General features: G+C 43.9%; 1 protein-coding gene across 1 annotated transcript in view; it reads right to left on the bottom strand.

Annotated features, from left to right (window-relative positions):
- Positions 1–6,846: 6,846 nt before the first annotated feature.
- The window catches only part of SIAE (sialic acid acetylesterase), a 33,790-nt gene continuing 18,889 nt past the window's right edge, over positions 6,847–21,747 (bottom strand). Inside the window, exons 7-10 of the mRNA XM_089680908.1 lie at positions 20,322–20,455; positions 17,552–17,706; positions 13,790–13,982; positions 6,847–12,099 (exon numbers count right to left, since the gene is read on the bottom strand). Coding sequence (XP_089537034.1) covers positions 11,872–12,099; positions 13,790–13,982; positions 17,552–17,706; positions 20,322–20,455 — 710 coding nt within the window. The 3' untranslated portion in view covers positions 6,847–11,871. The remainder of the gene's footprint in view (positions 12,100–13,789; positions 13,983–17,551; positions 17,707–20,321; positions 20,456–21,747) is intronic.

The raw sequence follows: 21,747 nt of genomic DNA, 5'->3' as shown, positions 1-21,747 counted from the left end.
TATGAGGCTAGGTTCACACTTGGGCAGGTTGTGGTTGAGATGTTTTCCAGTGCGTTTTGCCTTTTTACACGTTTAGGAAACATTTTTTATGCATTGTTTATGCGTAAAGAACACTTTCACTCCCTTCCTGTCCAGGGCAATTTTCAGCTTTCAGCGCTATCACACTTTGAATGACAATTGCGCGGTCATGCAACACTGTACCCATATGAATTTTTTAGCATTTTTTGGAGACAGATGACGCTTTATTTTGGTGGTATTTATTCACCACTGGGATTTTTATTTTTTTTGCTATGTAAATTAAAATGTCCAAAAATTTTTTAAAAAAGTGTTTTTCTTATAAAATTTTGCAAATAATTAATATTTCATCATAAATATTGGCCAAAATGTATTCCGTTATATTTTTAGTAAAAAAAAAATAACCCAAATTAGTTTATAACCAAAAACAATTGTTAAACATTTTTGTACATTTTTAAAAAAAAATTTAATATTATTATTTATTTATTTTTTACATACTGTCACCCTAGCAGTATAGTGTCACCATGGTGACACTGTACTACTTGTGGGGGGTGATGAACATTTTTTTTTTTTTTTTTACACTGATTGCTTTCACACCCATAAAGGCTGTAAAAGCAATCATTTCTCCTCTCTGTCTGCATTTTTGCAGCCATTGAGAACTACTGTGTGAGCTGTGATTGGTCACAGTTTGTCACATGGTACAAGGCTGTTGTGAATAGCTCTGTACCATGTGACCTCAGTGATCATTCACAAGTAGTAAGCAGTGATGTCACAAGTGACATCTTGCTTACTACTCTGCATGTGATCACTGATTGGCTAATCAGTGATCACATGATCGGGACCTCGCACAGAGGTCCCGTCTGACGATCGGTGTTTCACTGTGTCCGGAGGACACAGCGGGCACCGGATCGCGGTGCTGCGCACTCCCGGGGAGCGCGCACAAGCAGGGGGCTGGGAAAGCTGTTTATAAACGGCCACCCAACCCTGCACTGCCACCGTCCGGCCGCTTATATACAACGGCCGGACGGGAGGTGGTTAATGTTAGGGGAAGGTGTCTGTTGTCCTGCAGGAAACCTGCACCAAAAACACACATACATGCGTTTTGCATGTGTTTTTGATGCGGTTCCATCGACGTCTGTTACACGCAAAATGCAATCAGCTGCTGGAAAAAAAGGTCCTGGACCCTTTCAAAAATCCGCACTGGCTCAAAACGCACAGATGTGAACTAGATCCATAGGAAATCATGCAGTGCATTTCTGCGAACTGGAAAACGCACTGAAAGTGTGAACCTAGAGATAGAGCCTACACAATGCTTTGAAGGAAAATATGCAGCTCCCAGCCACCCCTTGGCCTGCATTCACACTTAGCATTTCGGAATCGCACGAAAAATTGCACATTTACAAAACCCGTGAAAAATGCGTGTTGAAATTGAGTTGCCAATCATCATTAAAGGCACCCCCAACATGGCATACAAAGACGCCTGTTTGCCATGTGATAAAACAAGCTTCCAATGTGTGGTTAAAAAATGGCTTGTCACCGAAAAAAAGAAGCATGAGCGTTTTGTTGCTCCTTGGGCAGCTTATTCAAATGAATGGTCTGTCACATGTGAGCGGTGTAAAACACAATTTTGATTGCGTGACTTTGTGTGCATTTACAAAATGTTAAGTGTATGTGCGGCCCAAGGGCTCATTCACACCAGCAGGGGTGCGTTAACCCCTCATTCACATTTGAACGTTTTTCTGCTCATCTCCTTATGCCTAACTACACATAATCCTACTCTAAATCTCTGAAAATGGATGTAGCGGGCACTGCGACTACAGTCATTGCCGCTGGCTTCCGGGTCCCGTGTCAAGCAGCTGCCCTGCTGCTTAGTGAACACAGAAGGTCGCTCACTCAGCATGGGTGCCATCCAGAGAACACTATGAATGAATGCAAAGTGTTCTCAGATTGGATGAGGTGGAGAGGCAGTGACAAGGTCTCTTTTAGCCTGGGCTCATACTGATGCGGTGTGGATTTCACAGTGGTTTCTGTGCGAATTCCGCACCGCATCACAATCACACCCTGTTCATGCGAACCGCTGCGGGTGTGTATGTAAAGTTAACAACACCCTGAAATCAGTCCGCAAAACGTGGTGCGATGTGCTGAATTGGATCGCATAGGTGTGAATACCCATGCGATACGATTCTAGTGCAGACAAAAAAAGGGTCCTGCGCCTTTTTTGGTGCAGATGTGGTGCGATTTGAGTCATACAAAATGTATGGCTCAAATTGGACCGCACAGAAGTCACATGTGATATGCACAGGTGCACAGTGCGGTTCCTGTGCAAATCACATGTGATATACCGCACCGCACAAGTGTGAACCCAGGCTTAAAATCGTGAATCCAGACTCCTCTGTGGGTGCCTAGAATCAAATAGAAATGACTGAGTCGCATTAGTATACATTTAGCTATGTCCACACTTGCTACGTGCATGTTGGGAACATACACAAAATCGCATGATTTCCTGATACACACAGGACTGTGCCGCCTTTTAGCAGATGTGGGGTAGTGCGATAATTCTTCATAGTACCCCATGCATTTGCTAACACAGGTGTTTTCATGTGCACCAAAATGCATTGGGCACAGTGCAATTTTGCAAAGGATCAGGGACTTTTGTCAGGGACTGCTGTGCATTTCCCACGCTTAGTGCAGCCCATTGAAATGAATGGGCCACCCTAGACGTGATGCACAATGTGTGCTCCGTCGCAACTGCATGGTGTGAAAGGAGCCTTAAAGCTGAACTCCTGTTGAAATTTTTTTACAGTTTTGGATACCTTTGATTTTATTAGGCCTCGTTCACACGGGCACATTACACCTTATGCCCTGGCAAGAGCCATGTTTACCTGATAAATGGGTGTTTCATGCAGGCAGACAAATTCATTTCAGTTGGGACGCAGTGGCTGCACCAGAGGCGGACTGACCATTTGGAAACTTGGGCACTGCTGAGGGCTCGGGGTCAGTAGGGGGCCCCTTGAGATGCCCCTGGTACCTTTTTCATAGGCTTTTTTGAGTTTGGGCAAGGAAACAGGGGCCCCATGATCCCCTATTGCCCGGGGGCCCCATGAGTTGTCAGTCCGCCCCTGGGCTGCACTGACACAGCCGCTGCCCAAAATTTGACAGTCATGCGTGTGCACGGCCCTGAACTCACACTGGCTACAGTTGAGTTCAAGCACCTACCTGACTGTCAATTACCCTTGGGGTGCAATCTGTGATAGACACAGTAGATCACAGATTGAGGTACAGGGCCAATGTCATTGCCCTGTATCAAATGACATCACAGTTATCATAGTATTAAAGTCATTCTAAAAGGTTCATATTTTTTTTTGTAAAATAACAAACACGTCTATACTTACCTGCTGTGAGTGTGCTTTTGCACAGAGCAGCCTGGATCCTCCTCTTCTCAGTCCCCTGCAGGCTCTGCTGTCTGTTGGGTGTCCCCACACCAAGCAGCTTGCTATAGGGGCACCTGCTGCTCTGTGTGTCCATTCACACACGGAGCTGTGGCTTTGCCCCACCCCCTCTCTCTCCTCATTGGCTGACTGGCTGTGCTAGACAGCAGCAGGAGCCAATGGCCCCCGCTTGCTGTCTCAGCCAATAAGGAGGCAGAGACCCAGTACAGCCGAGGCTGTCATTCACATCGCTAGATCGCAATGGGGCTCAGGTAAGTATTGAGGGGGCTGGGGGCACTGCTACACAGAAGGTTTTTTACCATCATACATAGAATGCATGAAGGTAAACATCTTCAGCCTTTACAACCACTTTAAATAAAGCCTTTCATTCATTTGCCATGATTGTCACAGTGATCATATGGTACAGGGCCAATGAAATTGGCCTTGTACCACGTGATCGCTGAGATCAATCACAGTGATCTAGTAGTAAATAACTGCTGCATGAACACAACCGCACAATGACAATGTTAGGAAATCAAGTGCTTACATAATCAGTCCAAACATTGAAAAAGTCTCACCCATGTAGTATCCCCATACTCTGGAGGAGTAGCAGAGTGTGTTCTGGGGTGTAATTCTAAGTATGCCCATATTGTGTGTGAAAAATATCCTAATAAATTGACAACTTTGTGTAAAACATTCATTTTAATTTTCTTTCAGCATTTTTTAAAAACTTTTGGCAGTACAAATGAAGAGTTCATCTGCAGACTCATTATGCCTCTTAACCTCTTAAAAATACCTTGTGGTGTTTGCTTTCCAAAATGTTGTCATTTTGTGGGTGTTTCCGCTGTCTTGGTGCTCCAGGGCCTCTAAAATGTGATAGTCAGGAAATTAAAGTAGATGTGCGATGTATGCCCCTAGACTGCCTGAAGGTGCTCCTTGGATTTTGGGCCCCTCTATGTGGCACTGGCTAGGCAGTGAAAAAGTCTCACACATATGGTATCCCCCTATTCAGGAGGAGTAGCGGAATGTATTTTGGGGTTTATTTCTAAGCATGCCTATGATGTGTGTTAGAAACATCTTAATACCTTATTAACTTTGTGCTATTTCTTCATTTTCTAAAAAATTGTGAAAAATTACAACTTACAAAAACTCACTACGCCCATTACTAAATACCTTGGACTGTCTACTTTTCAAAAAGGGGTAATTTGGGGGGGGGGGGGGGATTTATATTGTCCTAGCATTTTGGGGCCTCATGAAATGAGATAGGCCACTAGTACATCAGGACTGATCAATTTTCAAATATATATAGCTTTGGGGGTTGGGCAGACTGTGGCTGGTGGTAGTAGAAAGTGCCATGCCATCAATAGGAGTCAGCAATACCCCATCATTGATTTTAATGAGAGTAAAGGTACCCCATTGTTGTAATCATTGGTTTCCCATCATTGGCAGCAGTGCCCCAAGGGCCGGATAAAGGGTAGTGGTGGAAGGTACACTGCATTGAAAAAGTATTCATACCCCTTGACATTTTCCACGTTGTCATGTTACAACCAAAAACGTAAATGTATTTTATTGGGATTTTATGTGATCGACCAACACAAAGTGGCACATAATTGTGAAGTGGAAGGAAAATGATAAATAGTTCTCAAAATGTTTTACAAGTAAATATCTGAAAAGTGTGGCGTGCATTTGTATTCAGCCCCCTTTACTCTCATACCCCTAACTAAAATCTAGTGGAACCAATTGCCTTCAGAAGTCACCTAATTAGTAAATAGAGTCCACCTGTGTGTCATTTAATCTCAGTATAAATATAGCTGTTCTGTGAAGTCCTCAGAGGTTTGTAAGAGAACATTAGTGAACAGACAGCATCATGAAGGCCAAGGAACACACCAGACAGGTCAGGGATAAAGTTTTGAAGTTTAAAGCAGGGTTAGGTTATAAAAAAAATCCCAAGCTTTGAACATTTCACGGAGCACTGTTCAATCCATCATCTGAAAATGGAAAGAGTATGGCACAACTGCAAACCTACCAAGACATGGCCGTCCACCTAAACTGACAGGCCGGGCAAGGAGAACATTCATCAGAGAAGTAGCCAAGAGGTCCATGATAACTCTGGAGGAGCTGCAGAGATCCACAGCCTTTAGGCGCACCCTAAAAACCCACCTCTTCAGGGAAGCCTACCCCACCCTCTGCTAACTGCCGATCTCCTCCACTCTTCCTACCACTCCATCCCCCATAGCTTTTCCTCCCGTACCACTATCCCCTCCCTCCTAGATTGTAAGCTCCAAGGAGCAGGGCCCTCAATCCCCTCGTGTATTGTATTGTTATTGTACGGTCTCATGTATTGTCTGCCATTGTAATTTACAAACTGTTGGCACAATATAAATACTGTATAATAATAATAAAAGGTTGGAGAATCTGTCCACAGGACAACTATTAGTCATGCACTCCACAAATCTGCCTTTATGGAAGAGTGGCAAGAAGAAAGCCATTGTTAATAGAAAGCCATAAGAAGTCCTGTTTGCAGTCTGCGAGAAGCCATGAGGGGGACACAGCAAACATGGAAGAAGGTGCTCTGGTCAGATGAGATTTTAAAAAAAAAAAAAAAAAAAAAAGGGACTTTTTGGCTTAAAAGCAAAATGCTATGTGTGGTGAAAAACTAACAATGCACATCACCCTGAACACACCATCCCAACTGTGAAATATGGTGGTGGCAGCATCATGTTGTGGGGATGCTTTTCTTCAGCAGGGACAGGCAAGCTGGTCAGAGTTGGTGGGAAGATGATGGAGCCAAATACAGGGCAATCTTAGAAGAAAGCCTGTTAGAAGACTTGAGACTGGGACGGAGGTTCACCTTCCAGCAGGACAATGACCCGAAACATCCAGCCAGAGCTACAATGGAATGGTTTAGTTCAAAGCATATTCATGTGTTAGAATGGCCCAGTCACAGTCCAGACCTAAATCCAACTGAGAATCTGTGGAAAGACTTGAAAATTGCTGTTCACAGACACTCTCCATCCAACCTGACAGAGCTTGAGATATTCTGCAAAGAAGAATGGGCAGAAATGTCCCTCTCTAGAGGTGCAAAGCTGGTAGAGACATCCCCAAAAAGACTTGCAGCTGGAATTGCAGTGAAAGGGGGACCTAGAAAGTATTGACTCCGGGGGGCTGAATACAAATGGACGGCACACTTCACAGATTTATTTGTAAAATATTCTGAAAACCATTTATCATTTTCCTTCCACTTCACAATTATGTGCCACTTTGTGTTGGTCTATCACATAAAATCCCAATAAAATACATTTACGTTTTTGGTTGTAACATGACAAGATGTGGAACATATCAAGGGGTATGAATACTTTCTCAAGGCACTGTACCTTCCTCTTGTTACAGTAAAACTCCAGGCTTAAGGAAAAATAGAACTTTTATTGAGACAGAAATCAAAATTTTATGTTCGTTACATTCTGGAATTATTCATAATGAAGAGCGAAAGACACCTGAACACTTCAACTTTCAGAAACAGAAAATAATAAATCACCATGATCTGTTCTCACAGGAAGGATTGCACATTTTATAAAATCATCACTGGAATATATTATGCAAAAACTCTGATAAAAGTGATTTCACAGCACACTGAGCTGCTTACAATATGAATGACAAGCTTCAGCATGTCAGATAGAGCTCACCCTATTTCCTAGCTGGAGGACATCCAGCATCATCTAGCTCCTTCCTCCCCAGCCTGACTATCCCTGGTACACCCCTTTCATTCACTGGGTTTCAGTTCTTTCCAACATGGAAGCTCAGCATCATGCTACTTTGGGTAGTCTCCATACAAATGCAGCCTGCCTAGAATGCCCACGGCTCCAGTCATCAAGGAAGTTTTCCCATTTGCAGAACTCCTCCCAAGAGCTAGCTCACTGTATGCAAAGCTGAGAAGGATATAAAAGGAAGGGTAGTGTGATGTTTTCAGGAAGCCATGTACAGCACTGTGTCAGCCCCTCCCACCAGCCATGATGTACCTGCACTACATAGAGAAGCACAGAGACCAAGTGAGGATATTACTGGGTATGTGTAATGAAAATGGAGAAATGTTATTTAAAAATGTCATTAGCATATCAATACAGGGAAGAAAGGAACCAGGGAAGGCAAAATATAAGCAGAATAAACTTCCTTTGCACAAAGCCAGGAAGCGTTAGAACCCCTGTCTGGTTTTTATTCCCATTTGTGTCCCTCTAGGGAGATTCCCCTTCTCTCTTTACACTGGTGACCATGGTCACTGTGAAAGTGATGGGAATCCAAAATGTTTTAGTACTCACAGAAACAGAGGGGAAAGGTTCCAATGGGGACACCTCAGTGACGATCTGAGAGGGGAATCCCTCACTTTGTCGATTTTTCTTTTTTCCAGTTATGTCTAGAGATCAGGAAATCTCCCAATGGGATGAAAAAACAGACAGGAGTATTAACCATTTCCTATTCCATTATAGAACTGGGGGCCGAGACACACAAAGTATGAGGAGTCCAGCATGACAGCTAGGCAACACTCATTCATTAGGGTCTCTATATTGCTTTGATAACAGGTTTCCTTCAATGTATCCCTGATGGGGGGCTCTTCCTGCATATGCAATGACACATCCAGCTCCTCTACGATGGGACGGCAGTCCCTGCTGTGCACCTTCTGTCCCTGGGCACATGCCAGCCCCATACTACCATACCAGGCCAGGCCCAGAACAGAGAGCCTATTCACACTGCACATTCAACCTGCCAAGGGGGAAGGCGATGTGTACACCGGAAAATTTTAGAACACACATAAACAGAACAGATCCAAAATTAACAGCGTGTAATATTGGGCACTGAATATATCCTCAGCCTGCCAGGCCAGAGCAGTCAGGTTTAATCATTTAAAGGGCAAGCTCACTTCATGAAACAAGAAAAAGGTGAACCAACTCCAAATATCCTGTTCCCACTCTGGACCCTGATGGACATCGCATCCGTGTTGCTGGTGTAACGGTCCTTACACAGCCCCATCATAATGTTGGCAATGCGGGTACTGATCAGCGTGATTACATGACCAATTAGAAGCACTTCATTCTTCTGGAACATCTTACCAGAATAAAGAGCCCCAGGTCAGCGCGGTCATGCATCTGCGCTGAACAATGAGTGCGTTATTAACCACTTTACATCAGCCCAATAGCAGTTTTATTGCTACAGGGCAGCTCTCCAGTGCAAAAAAAACAAACATATATATACCCCCATGAGTTTGCAATTCCGCCTCAAAGAGGCACGCATGCGCCACCGCTGGATCGCTTCTGCTGTGAAGTGTCACAGCAGAAGCCGATCTTCAAGCCCAAGGTGAACAGATCTTTGCAGGCACCTGCAGATCGTCAGGCAGGGAGGAAGTACAGAGCTATGTTTACATAGGCACATTTCTGTTGTGACAGGAGAAAGCGATGGATCATGTGTCCCTGTAGAACTGGGAACACGATCCATCACTTCCGCTTGTACCAGTGACATCTAGTCTACACCAACCACATAGCTAGGCACACACTTAACCCTTTAATCACTCTAGATGTTAACCCCTTCCCAACCAGTGTCATTAGCACAGTAATCAGTGTATATTTTTAGCACTGTATTAGTGTCACTGGTTCCCACAAAGTGTCAGTTAGTGCAAAAATGTCCACCGCCATTACTAGTATATATAAAGAAAGAAAAAATTCCAGTATAACGTCCCATAGTTTTAAAATAAATCTCATTTGGGTACAGCGTTACATGACTGCGCATTTGTCTGTTAAAATAACGCAGCACTGTATCGCATAAAGTGGCCTTGTCAGGAAAGTCGGGGGGGGGGGGGGGCAAAATCTTCCGGAGGCTAAGTGGTTAAAGACACTTACTGCAGGGGTTCATTGTGCAGTGTATGGCACACCAGCAGGACGGGCATCATGCAGGGCCTGAAGGGGTGGTCAGAATGTTTGGCACCAATGGACCCATTGGCAAGTGTGAATGAGGCCTAAAGGGCAAGTTCTCCTTTTCACAAAAAATAAAATGGTGGACTCTTTAGGCTACATTCACACTTGCCAATGGGGCTGGTTGTGAGTACATGCAGAAGACCCAAACTAAGGTTCCCGGTGATTAGATGAAGGGTTATTGCCATTGCAAGCAATAGGGAGCGGACAGCTCCTACAGCTGATTGCAGCTGTACACATATAACTGCTCATGGAGCGATTAATCAGCCCTGGATACAGCATATACACATCAGGCATGTGCAGGGTGCATGCTGATAGGAGGAGAGAGCAGATCACAAGAGAGATTAGTTCATCACTGAGCTGCTTTTTCCTTTACTGTCCAGTTAAAGGAGGGGACCTGTAAGTGAAACTGCAGCAGAGAAAGACCAGGTCCTCTCCTTTGCCAGACAAGGATTTATTGTGTAGCAAAGCTGTAAAAAAAAAAAAAAAAAAAAAAAAACTCATTATGCTAAGAATTAATAAGCTCCAATATATGCATTTCATCTGAGTATTTAGGCATTAGCCTGGAGTTCAGCTTTACATTTGCCATACTGCACTGGCCACAAAGCTCCTGTTCGCTGGGCCACCTCACAGGTGCCAAGTCCTCTGGCCTACTGAAGCTGCCACACGTCAGGAGGGGATATTTTCATGTAGATTTAGTTAGCAAATACATTTTTTTTAGAACCTATATGGGGTCGACTGGGTGGTATATGCACAATACTGATCCAACAGTTTAAAATGTATCGCCATGGATGGAAATTTCAAACAGGAGACATACAGTAGATGTACTTGGGATTCCAGACCATAAACTAAGAATAGACTGCAGGCAGTGAACACAATTGTCCATTATCAGAGCAATTGATCCAGTTAGGCCTGTAGATGTTACAGTCCATTGGAATCTAATAAGAGCTATACTGGTTCCCCACCTTGTGTTCAGGTGCATGCATTTCATTCTGTTGTACTGTAAGGTTGGCATAAAAATTGACCCTTTCCTTTAACCATGCAGTATTGCTTGCCATACACAGATTGTAATTCAGCCAGTCCAGCAGGAGACCCACTAAATTCTGCTCAGCGAGTGAGCTTTCCCACTCGACAGAAGTCAAATAATGGACTTCTACCGAAGGGACTTGTTGGAATGTTTTCCGTTGATCAGTGGCTGCAGCTGCTGATCAATGTATTGGGACAGAGGAGAGTCTCGCTGTCAGAATACAATATTTCAGTGGGGACATACATGGGCAAAGGAAAAGGGCCACTCTAATAGGTCAAGTTCCAGCGTTTCCTCTTGTCCTAGCCTAAGCTGGCCAGGGATATTGGAGAATGTTTAAACTCCAATGCACAAGCACTGCTAAGAGAAGAAAGACTTCTTTATATCCAAATACCCCACCCAGATCTTTTTTCTAGGTTGTGGTCACCAATCTATATATAGACATTATAACTTAGGCCAGGGACCATCTCCATTTCCTAGCCTCCCTTACCAGAATAGCCAGCTTCACAATGGATACATGACAGGTACTCTTTTCCACACTCCATTAACCACTTACCCGTCAGAGGCTTTACCCCCCTTCCTAACCCGGCCATTTTTTTGCATGAAAGCACTGCTTTACTTTGACAATTGCGCGGTCATGCAACGCTGCACCCAAATGAAATGTATGATTTTTTTAAATTTACATGTACTGGGATTTTTCAATGGTATTTGATTGCCTGTACGTTTATTTTTTGGGCTATAAAAAAAAAAAAAAATAATAATTCCAATACATGTAAATTAATTGGTTCATATGAAAGTTACAGCATTTACAAAATGGCGGTATATATACACATATAAGAATTTTTTTTTTTAATATTTATAATAATGGCGGCGATCAGCAACTTATAGCAGGACTGTATTCTGACACTTAAGGGAACTGACTTGATGTCACTGACGTCCCCAGTGGCACAAATACAGTGATCAGTGCTAATAAAAAAGCACTGACACTGTACTAATGGCACTGGGCAGGAAGGAGTTAACATGTGCTGTTTTAGTGCTTTCAGCTGTAAGCACACTGCTTTGCATGGCTCAGCATAACAGGGGAGAGACCTGTATTGTTTACATACAGTTCTCTCCCTCAGTTGGTGATACTCCTCGATCACAGGGTGCCAGTGAGTAATCACCAGCCGGGACCCAGTGATTGACAGCTAAGGACACTAATAGCAGTGCAGGTAGGTCGCGCACCCCCAACCTGGAAATGCTAACACACACGTGATTTTGTGCACCCCTGCCGCAGTATATCTGCTATAGGGTGGCGGGGAAGTGGTTAAAGTAATGATCCTAAGATTTCTAAAGTTCCCATGTAACCAAGAAATGGAGGTCAACTTTCTGAGCATTTTTACTTTAAAAGTGAAAAACCAGAATACAAAAAAAAAACGATAGGTGATCAGAACAGATCCCAGAGGATTCAAATGGCAAAATATTTCACAAATAGAGGAGCAGGAAGTTGATGTTCGAGACTGTAGAGCGGACATTTCTTGTATTCGCAGGGCCAATCATCCCAGGCATAGCGGACTCCTAGAACGGCAGGGCATCCATCAAATGAGATGGTGACGGTGTTTGCAGATATCATCAGAGAGTAGGCTGGCATAGGAAACCACCTGTAGCTTTTGCCTTGGTCAGTGCTGCAATATACCTGGAGACGGATAGAGGGGAGGTCAGCATTATGGCAAACACACCCCCCCCCCCCCATCATCTTGTAGCCACAATTTTCAAAAGCTCCACTACAGAAACATTTTTTTTTTTGCTTTGAATAGACTAGAATCCTTTGGCTGGCTAGGTTCACACTTATGCATCTGCATTTTCATGCTTTGGTTGATGCTTTTTTTCCATGCTCTCACATTGAACTCAGTGGGGCCAAAATCACACTCACTAAAAAGGAAGTGCCAGCATTTTTCCTGGTTGCTCGGAAGCACATTGGATAAGTGGGAACCAGCCCAATAGACAATAACAGGATTCCTCCTGTTGTGCATTGTCGCACAAGTGTGAATGGTGGTTCAGACTTTTGATGCAGTCTGTCCTCCCATCACCCATTTTTTCCCATTAGGAAAAAAAGGCAAAAATCAATTTTGAATGCTGGCCCCAACACTCACTGGGGTTTATCACTGCCGGCCCCGACATTCTGGAGCTGTAATTTCTGGCTCTGACACCAATGGGGCTTATTTTACTCCCAGAATCTCTTCAGTGGGCCTCAAGATCCCATTTTGTCTGAACCAAAGCAAAAGGGGGGGGGGGGGGGGTGGCATACTACAAGCCATACACCATGAAGAATCACCTACTTTATCACCATGCCTAAAAGCACATCAAATTTTCCTTCAAGGTGTCACTCCTAATTATGTTCAGATTTTGGCAACTATGCTGTACTTTTAAGCCCATCAACACCAAATCTAGTTTTTTGTACTTGCTGGCAAACAATGGCAATCAGTTTTATAGTTCCGAGTAGAGATGACATCACGCCCATGAATGCACAGGAGTTCAGTCACACTGGTTATTGCTGAATTTGTACAATGAGCTGCAGGTGGACAGGCAAGTAGCATTCATGCAGAAGAGGCAAAGCAAGTCTCTTCTGCAATAAAAATCCTGCCTGTTCACCAATTCTTGTCATCTAGCCTAGAGTGCCACTTTAACCCTTTGAGGACCGTAAGATTTTGAAACTTTTTTTTTTTCTTTTTAAAGTTCATACATTTCAGTTGCTGTAACTAAGCCATTTCATGAAATAATTGGCAAAAAGCTAGATCCATTTGCTGATAAAAACGAATATTTTGACTCTAAAATACTTTTTTTTTTTTTTTTTTTTTTAAGTTCTTAAATCAGATGATACAGGCAATTAAAAACATGGGACAAATACGTCCCTTGGTCCTCAAAGGGTTAAGCCAGCCATACATGGACTGAAATTCAGCCGGTTCTGGACAAAATTTCAACCCGTGTACAAGTAGGCTGGTTGTACAGAACTACTGATCGATTTCTGTACAACCAGCCTGTCAGATTTTCCCTGCTTGATCAGCACCACAGGCTAAAGCCAGCACTGCTGATCAGTGTATTGTGATGGTGGGGAGTCTTCCTTCTGCCAGAATACAATACCTCAGCAGAGAGGATTACCCATCTACCTCAAATGTGTGGACAGGGGGGAATTTAGTCACAAATATGACTGCTTAAGAATTTCTCATTGTTTTAAAGTCTCCTATAACAAGGAATTCATAGAGACATCTCCCCCACAGGAACAGCACCCCCTAAATAAAATTGTCTGGAGCCACTCCAGGTAGTAAGGCAATATCAGTCTGTTCGACTAGCCCTGTATAAAAATGTAACCACTTTTTCCTCCTTACCTCAAATACATCATCACAGGTACCACCAATCAGGAGCTTCTGGTCGTATGTAATATTCATATACAGGTATTTATAATAAATGTCGATACTAACTGGAAATGGACCCTGGAATTGGACTTTCTCCCCATAGGCAATGGCACGTGCCCCCAGATAGAGCCTGTACCCTACTGTCTCTTTATCCCTTGGGTGAACGCTGCAAAGGAAAAAAAAAAACAAAAAAAAAAACACCTTATTGAATAAAAAAAATGGGGAAAAAAAAAAAAAAAAACACCCACACCAAAAAACACCACTACTATACAGTCTCTTAACAGATGTTGCCTTGGGTCACTATCCATTTAATCAAACAAGGTACTCATTAAAGCTAGCCATAGACGGATTGAAATTTGGCCGGTTCAGCAGGGACTGGCAAAACCACGATCCATCTATTCCCACTCAACAGAAGTCAATTAACTTATGTTGAATGGGATGGTCATGAAAGCTTTCATCCAATCAGCAGCTGCAGTGCTGAGCAGTATGACAGTGGAGGAGTCCCACTCTCAGAACACAATAGCACAGCAGGAAGGATTCCTCCATCCAAGTCACCTGTGTGGATGAGGGATCACATCCATACATACACTATTTTATTATTTTATTAACCACTTCCAGACCGGACACTTTTACCCCCTTCCTGACCAGGGCAATTTTCAGCTTTTAGCGCTATCACACTTTGAATGACAATTGCGCGGTCATGCAACACTGTACCCAAATGAATTTTTTACCATTTTTTTGAGATAGATAAAGCTTTATTTTGGTGGTATTTATTCACCACTGGGATTTGTATTTTTTTTGCTATGTAAATGAAATGTCCAAAAATTTTGAAAAAAAGTGTTTTTTTTTATAAAATTTTGCAAATAAATAATATTTCATCATAAATCTTAGCCAAAATTTATTCCGTTATCTTTTTAGTAAAAAAAAAAAAAAAATCCAAATTAGTTTATAAGCAAAAATTATAATTTTTAAACATTTTTATATTATTTTTTATTTTTATTTTTTATTTTTTTTACATACTGTCACCCTAGCAGTACAGTGTCACCATGGTGAGGGGTGATGAAGATTTTTTTTTTACACCGATTGCTTTTACACCCATATAGGATGTAAAAGCAATCATTTCTCTTTCTCTCTGTGTGCATTCATGCACTCATTGAGAAGAACTGAGTGAGCTGTGATTGGTCACAGCTTGTCACATGGTACAAGGCTTTTGTGAATAGCCTTGTACCATGTGACCTCTGTGATCATTCACAGATTTCACACATAGTAAGCAATGATGTCAGAAGTGACATCTTGCTTACTACTTTGGATGTGATCACTGATTGGCCAATCAGTGATCACATGATCGGGACCTCGTACAGAGGTCCCGTCCAACGATCGGGGTTTCACTGTGTCCGGAGGACACAGCGGGCACCGGATCGCGGTGCTGCGCGCTCCCTGGGAGCGCGCACAAGCAGGGTGCGGAGAGGCCGTTTATAGACGGCCACCCAACCCTGCAGTGCCACCGTCCGGCCGTTTATATACAACGGCCGGTCGGGAAGTGGTTAATAACCACAACAACCACTACAAATTATGACCAGCCTTAAGGACACTGACAGTTTCTCTACTCATCTTCTCTGACTGTTTTTCACTAGTTTTGCATTTGGCTAGGGTCAGTGTCACTACTGGTAGCATGAGGCAATTACTGGACCCTACAGAGGTTGCACAGGCAGTCCAACTCCTCCAGGATGGCACATCAATACATGACATTGCCAGAAGGTTTGGGTGTCTCCCAGAACAGTCAAGAGCATGGAGGAGATTCCTGGAGACAGGCAAGTTACTCTAGGAGAGCTGGACAGGGCTGTAGAAGGTCCTTAACCCATCAGCAGGACCGGTATCTGCTCCTTTGTGCAAGGATGAACAGGATGAGTACTGCCAGAGCCCTACAAAAATGACCTCCAGCAGGCCACTGGTGTGAATGTTTAACCAAACAATCAGAAACCGACTTCATGAGCGTGGCCTGAGGACCCAACGTCTAGTGGGGCCCTGTGCTCACTGCCCAGCACCATAGAGCTCGAATGGCATTTGCCATTTTACACCAGAATTGGCAGGTCCACCACTGGCGCCCTGTGCTTTTCAGATGAGAGCAGGTTCACCCTCAGCACATGTGACAGACGTGAAAGGATCTGGAGAAGCCACGGAGAACGTTATGCTGCCTGTAACATCGTTCAGCATGACCGTTTTGGTGGTGGGTCAGTGATGGTCTGGGGAGGCATATCCATGGAGGGATGCACAGACCTCTACAGGCTAGACAATGGCACCCTGACTGCCATTAGGTATTGGGATGAAATCCTTGGATTTGGATTGTCAGACCCTACACTGACGTGCAGTGGGTCCTGGGTTCCTCCTGGTGCAGGACAATGCCCGGCCTCATGTGGGGGAGAGTATGCAGGCAGTTCCTGGAGGATGAAGGAATTGATACCATTGCATGGCCCCTCGCCTGACATAAACCCAATAGAACACCTCTGGGATATCATGTTTCGGTCCATCTGACGTTGCCAGGTTGCACCTCAGACTGTCCAGGAGTTCAGTGATGCCCTGGTCCAGATCTGGGAGGAAATACCCCAGGACACCATCCGTCGTCTCATTAGGAGCATGTCCCAACATTATCAGGCATGCCTACAAGCACATGGGGGCCATACAAACTACTGAGGACCACTTTGAGTTGCTGCAATGACATTTCAGCAAAGTGGACTATCCTACTGCAACATTTTTTCCCACTTTGATTTTTTGGGGCGTCTGATGAAAATGATCAACCTACAGAGGACTGAATTCAAACGATGGGGCATCCTTACATTTCAAACACATTACCCATCCATATCAGTATAGACATCCAGCAGGGGGTTTGTCGGTCTGTATTTTCTCAATAGCCACAAAACCCACTTTGTGAGCACCAAATGTCTTTTCAAACCCAGGTATTATGCCACCACTGTGCTGTACATAACTTGAGCAGAGCTGTGGGAGGGACTCGGCAGGCCCCACCCAATATGGTCTTTTCTCTGCTCCCTCCTATAGTTTTCTACAGGCAGTCTAGTCACCCAGCACAAGGAAAGAGCAGAAGTGACTGGTCTTTATTACAGGAAGACACGGTACAGAGTGAAAGTTTCATACTGGATTAACACACACTTTTCTGGAATTCACCCTTTAACCACCCACATGCGTTTTGTCCTGAAAGGTCAGTCATTCTGGCCACAGCCACTGCCTACCAAATCAAACCTTGAGAAATAAAGATCAAAAGACTTATCCTTTGCAACTATGAATATGCAGCACAAGGAGCCAAAAAAGTTGTGCTCACTTGGAACATGCTGATGATAGAAGAGAGCATAGTGACAGATGAGTTCATCAGTCTGCTGCTTCTCCTTCAGTACCCTATCACAGGCTGTGGGAGGGACAAGACATCTAAATCTTAGCAGCAGAGGAAACATCTGGTTTTAAATATCCAGATCAGTGTGCTGCTTCTCTTTTTACTGTCCAGTCACAACACAAGAGCCTTCTGACCTGCTAGACAGAACTATGTCATGTGGCAGAACTGTGGAAATCTAAAGACTGAATGGACAGCATTAGAAATCCTTGGCAGGTAAAATGACTCCCATATTAGGATTTAGTGATTTTTCAAGAATTTAGCTTTTTCAACTCAGAACTTCATGACACAGAAAACAGATCGATAAGAATAGAAATGCATTCTCTGCATCTGACCCTCCATATGGCGATGCTTCATCTCCGAGGTCCATCGCCACAGCCATGAATGTGTTTGGCATCCTTGGGTTAGGTGTATAGCCATAATCGGCAGTTTGGTGCCATCGGATTACAGGATAGTTGTCTTTTTGTTGAGATTTCTGGCATGTAGACAGCTGGGGAACAATGAACGAAAAATGGTTATAGCACAACACAATCTCTGTAGAATCAACTTTAGGTACATAGTTTTTAATAAATCTAATCTACTCAATCAATCTATATTCAATTAGGCAGGCCCTTGCAGTACATATGTTGGTAAACCTAAAAAGGAGATTGCACAGCGACCGCTGAGAACAGCTGGGTCATGGGAACCCATGGGTGAGGTCACCGCTCCTGAAATTTACAGCTGTGGAGCGCTTCCTTACTCAGAAAGTGGGAGCTGCAGGATCACATGACTAGACAGGAGCAGATTCAAAACATAGGTAGCTACACAGATCACAAGGTAGGTAGGAGGGGGAAGGAACTTTTTTTTAAGGCTATAGTTAGCTTTTTCTTCCACTTTAGGGGCTTTTGAACATCAGATCAAAACGTTCCAACAAGAATTTCTGTAGGTGTATGGCCAGCTTTAAACCTGCAAGGGTATAGATGTCCAAATATTTGAATGGGCCCCTGCTGAGCGGGTAGGCAAAACTGCACAATAGCTGCCATAGGCGTTCACAGAAGGAGCACAACTGATTGCTATATGGTTCCACAGACCATTCGGATACACTGCAACAGGTCAAACATAGATCACTGCAGCAAATTCTATGCATCCATTTATCAGCAGTGTGGTTCATTGTATTGAGGCTCAAACACTACAATATTACAAGGAGTCCATGAACTGCATCTCTAGTGAAGAAAAGTTCAAGCAAATGCCAGATCATATCATTTACCAAAATAGCCACACAAGCTTGGTTGGATATTGGATCTAAACAGTGCCAATAATCTAACGGAAGCACGGTCACAGTCCTTCCAGATATACATTATATTGCCAAAAGTATTGGTCGGCCTGCCTTTACATGCACAAACGTTAATGGCATCCCAGTCTTAGTCCGTAGGGTTCAATATTGAGTTGGCCCCGCCCTTTGCAGCTATAACAGCTTCAACTCTTCTGGGAAGGCCGTCCACAAGGTTTAGGAGGGTGTCTATGGGAAGGTTTGACCATTCTTCCAGAAGCACATTTGTGAGGTCAGGCACTGATGTTGGATAAGAAGGCCTGGCTCGCAGCCTCTGCTCTAATTCATCCCAAAGGTGTTCTATGGGGTTGAGGTCAGGACTCTGTGCAGGTCAGTCAAGTTCCTCCACCCCAAACTCGCTCATCCATGTCTTTAGGGACCTTGCTTTGTGCACTGGTGCGCAGTCATGTTGGAATAGGAAGGGGCCATCCCCAAACTGTTCCCACAAAGTTGAGAGCATGAAATAGTCTAAAATGTCTTGGTATGCTGACACCTTAAAAGGAGTTCCCTTCACTGGAACTAGGGGGCCAATCCCAACCCCTGAACAACAACCCCACAACATAATCCCCCCTCCACCAACAAACTTTACACAATGCAGTCAGGCAAGTACCGTTCTCCTGGCAAACGCCAAACCCAGACACGTCCATCAGATTGCAAGACAGAAGCGCGATTGGTCACTCCAGGGAACACGTCTCCACTGCTCTAGAGTCCAGTGGCGGCGTGCTTTACACCACTGCATCCAACGCCTTGCATTGCACTTGGTGATGTAAGGCTTGGATGCAGCTGCTCAGCCATGGAAACCAGTTCCATGAAGCTCTCTACGCACGGTTGTTGTGTTAATCTGAAGGCCACATGAAGTTTGGAGGTCTTTAGCTATTGACTCTGCAGACAGTTGGCGACTTCTGCGCACTGTGCGCTTCAGCATGCGCTGACCCCGCTCTGTCATTTTACGTTGACTACAACTTAGTGGTATTATAACAAAGTGGAAGCAACTGGGCACAACAGCAACTCAGCCACAAACAGTTGAGCGTGGAATATTTAGTAGCGAGGAAATGTCACGGATGGACTTATTGCACAGGTGACAACCTATCACGGGACCACGCTTGGAGTCACTGAGCTCCTGAGAGCGACCCATTCTTTCACAAATGTTTGTAGAAGCAGTCTGCATGCCTAGGTGCTTGATTGTATACACTTGTGGCCATGGAGGAGATGGGCCAGCCATCCAAATCATTGGATTCAGGTGTTCCAAATACTTTTGGCCTTGGTGGATCCCGACCATATGGTCGGGATCTTTCCCCAGCCTGGACCAGCTGTGTGATGGTGTTGGTTGACAAGCCACAGGAGTGCAGAACAGACTGCATTCCTGTGATCCATAGGAGAGGTACAGCCAAATGAGCTTTGGCTGCACTTTTTAAAGCAGTATTATACCCAAAAGGCAAACCATTTACTATATTTCAGTTTACCAAGTCGTAGATGTGATGGCTGCATTCATTTTTCTTTTAAAGGGAATTTTATATTTTTATCTGCTGATCCACCCAGTAAATATGTTGTTTTTCAACAGAACAAAATCTCCTGCAGATGTAGCAGTTAGTATGTTGAGACAAACTATTTAACATTGGCAGGGGTGCAACACTGCACCGCCACAGATACAGTATGGTGAGTGCTGGTATATAGTGAACCCAATCCCATTCAGGGATCCATAAACATGTGACCCTTTGTCCCCACAAATGGGACTCAACCTAGGCATATGTGATATATATGTATATAATAATAATAATAATAATAAGAATGGTTACCTGAACAAAGCCAAAGGGGAAGTTGGGGTCTGTCTGGCCGAGGGAGCTCTCGTGGAAGCTACGTCGCCAGTCTGAGATGAGGGCAGGAAAAGTGCAATTATACAGATCCGTGTTCATGCCTGTGTTCTGCTCCCCTACAATCAACATAGAAGATGACTTGTTACAATATGACAATATCATGGTAGTGTTAAAGAAAATTTGTTTTTATATAAAAAAACTTTCTAATAAAAAAAAAAAAAAAAAAAAAAAAAAAAAAAAAAAAGGAAGAAGGGGGAAGGTTAAAGTGGGGGCAAAGTTTTTTTGGCCCTACTTCTCCTTTGGGTCACAGGAGTGCATTTCATTCTGCACTCCTGTGGCCAGTATTCAGCTGACAGTGGACTAATTTACTCAGTCAAGGCTCTGGAGAGATCAACTTTTTTTGTTGGTTTTTGAGAAAAAATAAATTTTTATGTAACTTTTGCACAAGTAGATTGATCCTGACTTTAATGTTGGGATCCACCCAGATACCTGGCCCAGCAGCTGGCTCAGCCTCTCAGTGTGCGGCTGATTGACAGTCCTGAGCTCTCTGCTCACTGGAGGCTGAGAACTGAGCAATCAGCGGTCTTTGATCACGCAGTTCTTGGTCTTAGAGGTGGCAGGGGACAGAGGCAGCATCCATCTAGAGGAGTACGATTGCTTTTTTTCCCTCAATTCCCAAACGTCTCACCATTCTAAACACTTTCAGCTTTAAAAAATTACACGAGGGCAACCATATTGGTACATGACCTATGCAGGTCATGCATTCTGATTAGTAGTGCTAGCTCCTTCCTCCTGCTGAGTGTCCCCAAAGCAAGCTGCTTACTGTTTGAGGGAACTCATGCCTGCTCCTCCTGAGCCATGCTCTGTGTGTTCTTAAGACACACAGAGCACGGCTGATCCCTGTCCCCCACTCTCTCCTCACTGGCTGTGATTGACAGCAACAGGAGCCAATGGCTCCCACTGCTGTCTGAGCCAATGAGGAGGGAAAGACTCCGAGAGACCCACTGCTTTCATGCCCATCGCTGGATTGAGAGGGGGCTCAGCTAAGTATTAGGGGGGGGGAGCAGCACACAGAAGGCTTTTTAACTTCTTGCCTAAAATGCATGAAGGCATGAAGGTAACAAAACCTTGAGCCTTTAGAACCAATTTGATGGAAAAAAAAAAAAAAAAAGTTTGAAAACAACCAAATCTGATTGTTTTTCATTAAATAAATGGTCATCATAGGTGAAGCTTCATGTATTGTGAGAGTCTATGTCTCGCAGTACACCTGACCATCACACCTACAGTCAGGTCCATAAATATTGGGACATCGACACAATTCTAACATTTTTGGCTCTATACACCACCACAATGGATTTGAAATGAAAATAACAAGATGTGCTTTAACTGCAGACTGTCAGCTTTACTT

This window comes from Staurois parvus, unplaced genomic scaffold (assembly GCF_062004578.1).
Source record: "Staurois parvus isolate SC_StPar_1 unplaced genomic scaffold, SC_StPar_1.0 ptg000253l, whole genome shotgun sequence".
NCBI lineage: Eukaryota > Metazoa > Chordata > Amphibia > Anura > Ranidae > Staurois > Staurois parvus.
The sequence above is the reverse complement of the archived record's forward strand: the minus strand, read 5'-3'. Positions and strand labels throughout refer to the sequence as shown.